Genomic DNA, 12,798 nt, shown 5'->3' on the forward strand with positions numbered 1-12,798 from the left:
TTTGTACTACCACCACGGATATGGATACTATTGTAGTATAAATATCCGTGATTACCACAGACTACATTATGTTCATATAGTCAATCTGTGATATAAGGTATTACGAACAAAGATAGAAAAAGTTAGATTCACGACTTCCAAAGAGTATACATACTGTCAGTGGACCATTACAGTATTATAATTTTTGGTATCTTTGGATTTGAATGTTTATTATTTAATTTAAATTCAAGGCTACAAACTTGTTTTACCTATTTGTCACTTTTTGAGACAACATTTTTGATTTTACTGACTCATATTTTACGATCTACCCATTTAACTCAAATAGGCTATTAAATGAATAGTTCTATGTAAATTTTACAGTATACATCCTGTCTAGTTCTTGTGGTTAGGTGGTCGGCGACAATCACATAATGGTTCATTTGATACCTACTTGAACACTAAAGATTTAGCGTTAGAAGAAATAAGGAAGTCTTAAACGCACCGGCCACCGTCAGTACAACTAATTTGTAGTTACTAGTACAAATATTTAAATTTGCATAACTTATGAGTGAAAAATTTAATATCTATGAATCAGTGTTTGCACAAAGAATGTTTTAGAACTGCACAAGCAGCCAGTAGGTACCTGAACTTAGTTTGTATATACATTTTATTATTATTATTATTATTATTATTATGGATCAATCCACAACATGGAAAACATAATATTACAATCCACATTGATTCGTGGTTGTACTATAATATCATGATAATATAATATTTGATTATTATGAATTATAACTTTAATACATCTACTTCAAGAATCAACTGCCATAATTAAATAATATACTTTGAATTTATTAATTCAAACACATGATGTCACGACATTGTATAGATTGAGGACCTACTGTCCTTAAATGTTAAATCTGAGAAAATATATTTATGATATTTATACATATTTAATATTATATTGGGCATAGACTTAATGGAAATATATAGTTTGTGCATACGTATTAGGAATTGCGCAACATCAGATACCTAGTGATTTTGCGGTCTATTTTTATTGTTTTACGGTATTTAGAGAAATATGTTATTAAATTTTTTGTTATATACCTAAGTTAATATAATATAGTATTGATATACATATTATTATAATAATTAAGCACTAATAATACGAAATTGAAATATTTTTGGAAAAAATTAAATATGCCTATCGAAAAACTATAAAAGTAAAATAAATAAACTTCATAAAAAATACATTTGGTGAAAAAGGATATCAAATTGTCTTTGCTCGGAATCGTTTTGCGTACATAATGATAAATAATTAAATAAAAATTTAATACACTCGACACCTAATATACAGTAGTCGGTCAGCAGAGCAGTATTCATTTGCGGCTATCTTTTTTGTTTATTTTTCAATATGATCTCTTTAATGTGACAGTGTACATATTAGATTCAATTTTCAATCTAAAACTACTCTCAAATTTGAATTTCGAAGGATTTTAATGACGACTTATTTTCTTTACAGACACAAAAACAAAATACAACACACATCATCTGTCATCGTAAAATCAATGTATATATTTATTGCTCCGTTCTAAATTAAAAATAAAATTTACATGCGTTTTAGTACATCTGTCACAAAATTAATTGATAAAAGGTTTTGTGTTTAACATTTTTTTTATATTCTTTTTAAAGTAAAATTTAATGCGCGTACGGCGTACCTATTTTAATCTGAAAATAAATAATTATGATTCATTTTTTTTTTTTTTTAAATTTAGCGGTTTTTTTTTTAACGGGAATATTAAAATTCATATGACATGATGTTGGCAAAGTATTTTCTACCGGTTTGCAGCTGATTAACAAGATTGTATTTTCATTGTCATCCTGTAGTCGTATCACTGTGTTATCACGTGTGTAGTAGTAATTTCGGTTTATCACTTTATTTCATGTCATTTCTTTTCTTTATAACATTTTAATTCAGATTGCAGCACATTAATTTTGCTTTTAAATTTTAAATTTATCATAAAATTATATACATATAGGCATTTATAAATTACACAATGTTGATCAAAGTTAAGACTCTAACTGGAAAAGAGGTAAGTAGTTCTCTTAAATGTACCCATTAAATGATAATTATTGTTTGTTATATTATATTTTAATTTCCCATTATAGATAGAAATTGATATAGAACCCACTGATAGAGTGGAAAGAATCAAAGAAAGAGTTGAAGAAAAAGAGGGTATTCCACCTCAGCAACAAAGATTGATTTTTTCTGGGAAACAAATGTAAGACCGATTTTCACATTTTCTATTTTAAACGTAACAAACAATTTGCTTTTAGGAACGATGAAAAGACTGCCCAAGATTACAAAGTTCAAGGAGGATCTGTGTTACATTTGGTATTAGCATTAAGAGGAGGTATTTTTCTACCTGTTTGATAATGTACAAAAACAATGATTATTCTGATTTCAAACATTTTTTTCAACTATTTTATTTATTTCTATTTATATGTAACTAAATTCAACAACAATAAATAAATGAAATATTTACTATAATCAACTAGCAAAAATTTGTGTATTAAATTTGATTTTAATATTCTCACGTCAAAGTTAGATAGGTTATGTTCAAATTTAAAAACAAATATAATATACTTCATTAATATCATATTATGTTATTGTCAAACATTTTTGTTTGCCTAGATTAGATACTGAATTAATATATACTAATACAGGGTTTATAACTCTATTCTTTTGCGTATTTTGACTATTTTTTTGGGAAATACATAGTTAAAATATGATTTGGTATTTATGTAATATACCAATTAAATTTCACAAGATTTCAATTTAGATTCATGCTTGCTACTATTAGGGAAATAGATAAAAATAAAAAAAAATTTTAAATATACATCTAAAATGTATGTATACAATTAAAAACTGAAATTTAATACTGGTGATAAGTGTATATGTTACATATTTGTTATTATTTCTTATCAATAAATCTAACAATCAAAACAAATTTCAACTTTTATTGAATTATAACACAATATATTTATATTATAATTATGTATTGTTAAGTATAATTTTTACTAACTATTATAGAACTAATTTATTGATTCTACAATAAAAAATTGTAAAAACTGTAAGATGAAGTTTAAGTTACTTTTTGTTCAAATTTGAGTTAATATGATAAGTTTTCTTGGTAAAACCTATCAATTGGTTCCAAATTAATCGTATTTAAATTTTTGATAATGATTACAACAATTGTGACATAATAAAGATATTATCTATGGATGTAACAATAATGTCTAATTGTTAGTATTTATTTTTACTATTTTAATTTTTAAAAGTTTTTTCTATTATTTAAATAATTTTTATTGTTTGTTTTTAAATCATTGCTATATCAGTATAAAGTTATTGCCTTACTGTCTTTCTATTTTTTTTTTTTTTAAATTATTTGTAGATTATCTGTAGGTATATACAATTAAATGTAAGTGTTAGTTTTCTCAAATACTCAATTATTTTGTTAATATTATTTCATAATAAATTTTAGGCCCTGTTTATGAATAAATATTACAGATGTGGTTTAATGTATCAAGTATTAAAGATATTGGTTATTAACCCACAACGTTACTTAATATAAAATGATCATAAATAGCTGTAGCCAGTAATGGTTTTATAATTATTTATATGGTTGCTTCTTATAACATTTAGAATATTTAGATAAAATATAAAAATATATTAATATTTATTAGTACTTTGTTTTGATTATACTGAACAGAATTGAAATATTCTGTATAAAAAGTTATTTTGTAAACAGTTCGATAATATTAACCATGTATATTTAATAATAAGAAATTGAGTAATTTAACTTTTAAATCTAATTGACTTAATTTATTATTTTAGAAGTAGTATGTTTTTATTAATTTAATTTGATTAATTTATATAAGATAAACATCATATTTTAGGTAGGTTTTGTTATGTATCTATTTTTAATGCAGCTTATTATGATAACACTAGCCACTAGGTAATACAATTTTGATAAGTAGTAGGTGTAAAAATAATGAAAAATGTTTAATATGACTAGTAATCTACACAGTGTAAATGTTTTGATATTGATTTATTTTTTAATAATCAATAATTATTTAAAAAAAATATATAACTAAATAAAAAAAATAATTTTATTCATATAATACATTTTCAGTTCACAGTAAATTTTTAATATACCTACAGGTTATAGCTACTATAAGTTATATTTTTTTATAGTACCTACAGTAATTAGTTAACATTTTAAAATTAAACATTCAATTCATTCTAGACTACACATAATAAATTGTTTACAAATAAAAAAACAAAGTTTGAATCTTTGGCATAAATTATATAATATATACATTTGATTTATACATTAATATTTTATTATTTAATTTCTTAAATCCAATAGACTAGTATAAAAAACATTAAAAAGTGAATATTAATTTTAAAAATTTAAATAGGAAAATAATTAATCTTACATATTTATATACCGACCACTTATAATTTTATCAAATTCAAAGTAATAACTAATAGAAATACTATTGACAACATACATAGAACAAATTAATGTTTACATATTAAATATCTATTTATTGAATGCATTTTTTTATGATGACTGATTGTCGGTGAAAATGTGGTTAAATGTTGAAATATTTGTTGTTATGATTGAAGTTATGATTATTGTTTGTTATTAAACTTGTTAACTCCGTATAACATTGTTTTATTACTGGAAATTGTCTTCTGGGAGGCTTTTTATTGTTTTCTGATGTTGTACAGTCTGATGTTATTAACTTTTTACTTTTATAACGCCGATTTTGAAACCATATTTTCACTTGGGTTGGTGTCAACCTTAATCTTAATGCCATTGTTTCTCGCTCTGTAGCCGATAAGTAACGCTGTTGATTGAACCGGTGTTCTAATTCTGATATTACATCCTAAAGAAATAATCCATTAATATTGTATGTTAATTTTATAATAAAAATTTAATTTTAATTGGTATTTTAGTTACTCGTGAAATATCCAAGAACTTTTACCATAGTTCATAATTTAAATTCTTATAAAAAAAATTGTGAACTATTTCTAAAAATTTAAATTATGATTAACAATTACTAAAGGTTCTTAAAATTTAGAATATCATATATTTTTGAAAATTCCTATCCTTCCTGTACTTGTCTCCACTTACTATAAATAATTCCATTCTAACACTAGTTTACCCACATTTTTAAACATAAAATCTTTCTTCTATTTCTTTATTGATTAATCCTCTTTGTCGCTTAATATGTAATTGGGCAAGGCAAGCGTCTATCTTAAATAATAATTTAAAAAATGCTTCATTCAAGCTGTCTAGTCATGTAACTTTTTATACTTATTGCTTATTGTATTTTATTGTATACGTGAATATCAAAAATAAAAAACTACATTTTTGAATATATTCTTTTTTTGGAATCTAAAAAAAATATAATAGCTTATAGAAATTATTAGTTAAATATTTAAGAAAAATCCCAAAAAATTAATAAAATTAATTAAAAGGTTATAGATTTTAGTTTGAAATTAGCACTATTTATCCAAATGGTCTTACGTAGTAGTTTAAAATTAACAATATTTATTAGTATCAAGATAAATTATAAAATAAAATATTATTATTTTTATATTGTATAATAGGACTGTAAAGTATAAATAATAAATGTGTTATCTATTTAATTTCATGTCAGTGGTAGAACTTCAATGAAAAAAAATAGGACGCTGAAGACTTATTTTTCAGTTAATCCACAAATGGTATACATTTTAAGGGTGTTAATTTCAAAATTGGAGGTGTTCATTACTCCCTCCTCTTCCCCAATACCACCTTTTTACCTTGTACCTATGTAGATTAATAATATTAAAATATGTATTTAGTTATACCTGAGAAAATAGTACTCTAGGTTTCCGTTTAGCTCTTTGTCTTTGATTCGTTGATGTTTTACTCGTAGATTTTTTTTGGTCAGATCTGTTTACTATTGGTTTATCATTCAAAGTTGATTCTATAACAAACATAAAAAATTATTAGATTACATATATTTTAATTGACTTTATTATTCTTCAAATTAGTTGAAATTATATATTTATTAGATACACTTTATTAAATCAAATTAAAATCACAAAGAAAAAAATGATTAATTGAACTAAATCTCATTAAGGCTATAAACAATATTCAAAAAGTCTATCTACTCTATCCACAAGTAAAATATTATTATATTTAAATTAAATTTATTTAGACATGAAAATGAAAGATACCTATACTATCTACGTATTTAATATGCAACTAATTGCTTGTCATTGCCTCAACAATTAATCCTTAATATGCCATTGCTCCAAAAGTATTATGCGTATATTGCGTAGGTGAGCGGTTCCCAAAGTGTGCGCCGTGGTATCTTTACAAGAGCGCTACATTTTGCAGTGATATACAAGCTCATCCATCTCATTAATGTAATATGTATACATAAATTTATACCTAATTCTTAAGAGACTCAATAAATATGTATAAATTAAGTATAATTATAATTAAATAAATATTTTCATATTACCTATTACAAATTGTTGATAGTTTTTATACATTTTTTTTTCTGATAATTAGAGAAAGGCGCTCTGAGAAAAATCTTAATTCAAAAAGGGCATCACGAGTCAAAAAACTTGGGAACTGCTGGCATAGGTAAATAAATAAAAAAAATATATAAACACAACAAAATTCAGTTAACTCAATGGTCATACTAAAAAAAATAGAAATTAGAAAACAGTGGTAGTTTTACGGGGGTTATACGAATGTGTAAATGTATAAATTTAGCTTATTTATCCTAACATTTATTGATACCTATATTTTTTTATGTTATGCCGTGATGGTATAAAGTTTATAAAACTTATAATTATCATATATCGTGCAATAGAAAAAAAAATAAGCGGGATATGTATGTAACTATGTAAGTATATGCAAAATATTTTTGCCACCCTCCGTTGTGGCTGCTCAAGAATCGCCTTTGTTAGAAAATAATAAGTTTTAAAAATATTTAATTGACCCCAACAGTTATTAAAACAATATTAACTTGAAGGAGTAAATTGTAATATAGGTACAGTCGCATAGATGATAGTGAGTTACATAATGATATATGTTCAATTTATTTTTATCCTTTAATAATGTATTTAATATTTATTAATAAATTCTAATTTTTGGAATTATTTTTAATTGAAGTTTATTGACATAAATTGGTAGTTAATGACAATAATCGTTTTTAAATGTATTAATTTTTATGTCATATAATAAGACGTGTCTTTTGTTGGTATAGGTATTTTTTTTCATACAAGATTCTTCCTTTTTTATTTTAAATAATTAAGAAAATTAATTTGTGAACACCAAGTATTTAAATTGAATTTTTAATGGCTGCGAAACGAATAGTTTTTGAGTTATTTGATTTGATGTTTTATGAATTTTAAAACGATAGTATAGTTATTATTGATTCAAATATATCTGCATTAAAATTGCTAAACCTGTAAAAAATTTTCTGATAATAATAATTAATAACTATAACAAGAGCAAAATACCTACTAAAACTAGAGACTTGTCTATAAATAAATAACCACCATATTTGACATTAAAGAATTATTAAGAGATATTATTTTTAATGTATGAAGTTTTAGTAAATAATTTAATAATAACTAAGAAACTACTCTTTTAAATTTGGATTTTGACTTAAGTTGCACGAAAGTTTTCAAAAATGCATAATCCACTTAATAATTTACTATTAAAAGGAAGATATTCTCATTTGAATAATAAAAGATTGTTCCGCCAAAGGATACCGCACCTCTAATCTAGATAAGCATAAGCAATTGAATCGTTTAAAATTCCAAGAATCAAAATTTGAAAAAATGCACTATCAAAGGATAAAAATATAAAAAGAGTCAGGAGAGTGATTATGCTTGGTGCGAATCATATCGTATAAATAAGCTTATATTTTTATTTTAAATTATAATTAAAATTATAATATACAAGACTATTTGGTTATTTTCTTACGTTCGATTAATGTTTCATAAAAATTGATTTTTCTCAAGATTTGCAATGATAAAATTGTTTTATCTTGGTTTTGAAGTACCTTACTGATAAATTATAGTAGAACTTTTAACTCTTATTATTATTGAAAATCTTGACTGTAAATTAAATTTGCATTATTAAAATTTAATATTAGAAATACGTAGAATTTTTCATAACAGTGATATTTTCAGATTTTATTTAATGAAATTTATGGATAAAATTTAGTTATTAAGCTGCTTGGAATTTATTGATGTATATTGTATACAATTAATTAATAATTAGTTTGATACCTACTATGATTTATGCTTTTTTTTTAAGAGTATAAACATTCTTGGGCAAATTAAAATTTTTGTCTGATAGTCGTCGAGTAGTTTAAATGTTTATACATTATACCTACTTTATTATTTATGTTTTGTTGTTAATTATTATTTATTAATATGAAATAGATTTTACATAATAATAATAATTAAATTTTAAAATTATATCGTCAAGCCTAACACAAATTTAAATAAAATTCAGAATTTATGTACTTTACTTGTATAGCTATAGTTCTTGATGTACCTACCTTCTTTATATTTTATGTGAAATTGTTATATCTACATTATCATCGCACTCTTAATAATTAAGACACAATAAGTAGAAAAGATCTCATTTATTGTAATAACATTTTTAGAAGGGCCTGGGAATCTTGTTTTAAATTCATATTTCTGTTATTTATAATTTTTCTAAAAAAAGTGTGTAATATAGTTATTTTTCTTATAAAATATGCATTTATAAGGGAATATATTTCATAATAGTTCAAAAAGTTTAAAATTAATGCGTAAATACCTATGTATAGTACGATGTATTTTTTATTATCTATTATTGTAAAAAAAAACTTCATTTATAATTTAGTTTTAAATATTATTATTATTAAATACTTATTATCATGCATAGAAAAAACAAAATAATTATTGTACTTATTTATTATTGTATTATTTAAAATAAAAATGTTTTTTGGTGTGAAGATTTATTTTTAAATCAGATTTGTTTAATAATTGATATTTTGTTTGTTTTTATTAAAAAAATAAGAGCTGATATGTATAAAATATTTAAACATGCAAAAATAAGCAACATATATTTTTGGAATTGTGTTGTATTTATTGAAACAAGATTGTGTCAAACCAGATTTTTAGTACACAACTTATTTCTATGAATTATGTAAATGCATAAAGTTCTGAGCCCCGGTTAGAATTTGAATAAGTACGAGTATATATAAGTGATGTAGGTAGGTTTATATATAATGGTAGGTTTACATTTTACTTACTGCAGGATAACGGTACTGTAGAATTAATATTATCAAATTTTCTGTTTGAACTTTTTTTCTTGGGTTGTCTAATATTACGAAACTCAATTAATGGTAGTTAGAAGTATTTAATATGAAAACGTAAACCCAAACATAGGAAACTTATTTAGAAAACAGATATGAATACATATTTTTTTAATTACATTATTGATACAGGTGCATTAGATAAAGGATTACACAATTTATTATAGTATTTATCATGAACCATAATGCATCCTTGCAGTTTACAACAGATTAATATCAATAATAATTAAGCGGAAGTTTAGGTACACACAAGTATTTTATTTCGTTTTCTAATTTTTAGTATAATTGTACTGCTTGACGATCATATAATGTACCTACTTATGTAGTGTAATAACAATTGAAAGGATGAATGGGACCCCATTAATTTTGTCTATAGAAATTTTTCAAAAAATTGTTGTTATTGTATAGATAAAATTATTATATATAATGATTTATTATACATTTTAGTAAAATATTATATCAGTTTAATCACATTATTTTCGAAAATTCACAGTTTATATTATGAAGGTGTTATTAGAATATTATTTTTGTTATAATATACGGATAATAAAAGTGTTGAATGTCGTCTCTTGAAAAATTTTAAAAACGTCAGTTGAAATCTTTATAATATATTCACCACTTTCAATTATACATATTATCGTGATGTACCTACATAGGTAATGACGTAATGTCATGACATATACTATATTATATTATACTTGTTTAGGATTCGGATGGAATTGAACGAGTAGACGCTTATTTCTAACCGCGGAGAAACGCATATATTATGCGATTGTAGACTTATGTGGGTGTGCACACTTACTGAAGAATTGGTCGGCAGTAGTGGCGACTGCTGTGCTGCAGGCGGTTTGATCGGTAGTATCGCGACCGGACTGAAACTGTAACAAGTTATGTCCGGTGGACCGGTAGTCATCGACGTCGCAGAAACCGGCCAGTTCCGGAGCCAACGATAGAGACGGTGGCGGCGGTGGCGGCGGATGCAGCGTCAGCGACGTCAGTTGCGGCGGTCCGCTGACGTCTGACTGCGTCCAGTACCATTGCGCCCCGTCGACGACCACGTCAGCGCCGGACGACGGATATTCCTGTGGCGACGATGACCAATTGTTGTTGCCGTATGCGTCGTGTGGACCACCGTAACCACCGCAATAACCGGTGGCAGCGGCGGCGGCTGTCGCGTCGTAGTAATAAGGTTCCGCGAAGTACTCGCCGCCGTCCTTGTGGTGCACGTGATGGTGGTGTGGATATGCAGCGGCGGCAGGTTCGCACTCGGAGGGATTGCTGCCGCAGTGATAGTCGGATGCGGTGGCGGCGGCCGCGGCGTACGGATGCTGCGGAAGGTATTCGTCGGCGAACTGGTCCATGGCGGTGGTGGTGCAACCGGTGAGTGCAGCATTCGCAGTGTGCATAGCTCTGCTGCAGTCCGTCCCCGCGGCGACGTGTCTCCTCGATCACTGCTGCTGGCTGCAGCGCGCCGCTCGTCGTCTCCGCGCGCGGACGATGCACCGCAGCCTCCGCCCCTGCACCAGGGCTCCGTCGGGGCGCACCCGCGGGGGTCCCCGCCCAAGTCTACCGAATCTTGGCCAATCCGTGAGCCTCGCGGTGTACCCGACGTCCGGAGCACATGGCCCGTCTACTCACGCCGCTGCAGTCGTTTCAAAAAACAATATCTGTACACTCTTATTATCATCATCATCATCATCATCGCTGTTATCGTATTACATATGAGTAAATAGGTTCATGTCATATGTTGTATAGGTGTATAATATTATGTTGTGTAGTCGTCGAATTTGATGTGGGTACGCGAGTGCAGATGTCCGAGTGAGGACGGTCCATAACGATGATATCATAATATTATTCCCTTATTATTGTTGTCATCATTATTATTAGGTATCTACGATATTGTTATTAAAATGTCGACCGTATCGATATGTTATTAAGATTTGAGTGGGGCGTGCGTAGTTACAGTTCAATAAGGTGTGTGTGTTTGTTAGTGTTTGTGTGTGCAAGTAAGGGCGCTCATATGGCGGGCAAGGGAGGGACATGTCCCCCCTGGGAAATGTTGAAAAATTGCTTACACAAGATTTACAATGAGTGAAGATAGGTTTGATGGATTATGCATGATAAGCGTACATAGGGAAAAAATTGATGATAAATCGAATGAATACATAGAACAAGTAATAAATATATTTGGTGTTAAAAAAAGAAATTTATAATTTTTATTTGTAAATTAATATTTTATTAAATTTATGTCATTAATCAAATGAAAATTTAATAAATAAATTTTATGGTTAATTGGTTAAATAATTATTATTTCATAATCTTCCAGTTTGATATATAAAATATAATAGTATAATGTTAAATTGTAAGCCCCTTTTCTATCTCATGGACATAATTAAAATTTTGTCCTCCCCTTGAGAATTTTTTTATGGATGCCCTTGTGTGTAAGTGATGTAAAACATTTTTGAAAAATAATTTTCATCATGTAGCGTAGATACTACGGGTCACATCAATCTGCGAATTAACTACCTTTAGGTGTAATTCAGAACTTTGAAACCGTTCAGAATCTTTTTCTTTGTTTTTTAGCATTTAAATTACTAAAGTAGAAAGTCCACGACATTCAGACTATGATGGAGTATTATCATATTTCAATATACAATCGTTAAATATAAGGAGAAGGTACCTTCGTTATTCATTTTTATTAAAATTATTAAATAATTCTATAGATTGCCCTATTATTTATTAGAGCCATTAAAATTTCGAATTAATACCAAATCTATTAGAAATCAAAACAATTTCTTAATTTATAATTTTTTTAAAGCCTACTTAAAATTTTCACCTGTCAATATGCTGATGGCGGTAATTGGTCAAAAAGTCCGGATTCAGTTTTTATAGTCAGACAAAAAATCCGAGTACATTTTTAATGTGTGACAAAAAGTTAAAAAATACAAAATATTCTATTACATTTTCATTTATTATTATATAATTAATTATTAATCTTAATTAATTTTAATAGGTACCTAGATACGTTTATTTAAAAATATTAACATAAATAATGTTTCCTTAGACAATTCTAGAATTGTTAACTCATTGTTAGATATTTTAGTACATAAATATAGATAAATATAGATTGTTTTGTATTTTTAAATTTTTTGTTAGATCCTAAAAATGTGTTCAAACTTTTTGTCTGACTATAAAAACTGAATCTGGACTTATTGTTCAACTTTTTAAAAGACAGACTTTTCGTCTGCGATTCATTGTTAGAATTGTTAGAAAATTGTACTATATTTTATAAAGTAATTAAAAATATATTGTTAATTACTTAATTAGCCAGCAATGGAAGTTTTTTGTGTGACAAAAATAAAA

At 26.6% G+C, this 12,798-nt stretch overlaps 2 protein-coding genes across 2 annotated transcripts; one reads left to right on the forward strand and one right to left on the reverse strand.

The window, feature by feature from the left end:
* The first annotated feature begins 1,945 nt into the window (after nucleotides 1–1,945).
* Nucleotides 1,946–2,502, forward strand: LOC112596843 (NEDD8). Its single transcript, XM_025342665.1, has 3 exons — nucleotides 1,946–2,075; nucleotides 2,152–2,264; nucleotides 2,320–2,502. Exons 1-3 carry the CDS (start codon nucleotides 2,040–2,042, stop codon nucleotides 2,414–2,416), a joined length of 246 nt encoding a protein of 81 aa, XP_025198450.1. The 5' UTR covers nucleotides 1,946–2,039; the 3' UTR covers nucleotides 2,417–2,502.
* A 2,023-nt stretch (nucleotides 2,503–4,525) lies between these two features.
* LOC112596842 (muscle-specific homeobox protein tinman-like) lies at nucleotides 4,526–10,979 on the reverse strand. The gene is made up of 3 exons (XM_025342664.1): nucleotides 10,238–10,979; nucleotides 5,909–6,027; nucleotides 4,526–4,941 (listed from the first exon to the last, which is right to left on the reverse strand). The coding sequence occupies exons 1-3, from the start codon at nucleotides 10,839–10,841 to the stop codon at nucleotides 4,645–4,647; spliced, it is 1,020 nt and encodes a 339-aa protein (XP_025198449.1). The 5' UTR covers nucleotides 10,842–10,979; the 3' UTR covers nucleotides 4,526–4,644.
* Nucleotides 10,980–12,798: the final 1,819 nt, after the last annotated feature.

This window comes from Melanaphis sacchari, unplaced genomic scaffold (genome assembly GCF_002803265.2).
Source record: "Melanaphis sacchari strain LSU unplaced genomic scaffold, SCAv2.0 Contig351_pilon_pilon, whole genome shotgun sequence".
NCBI classification, from domain to species: domain Eukaryota; kingdom Metazoa; phylum Arthropoda; class Insecta; order Hemiptera; family Aphididae; genus Melanaphis; species Melanaphis sacchari.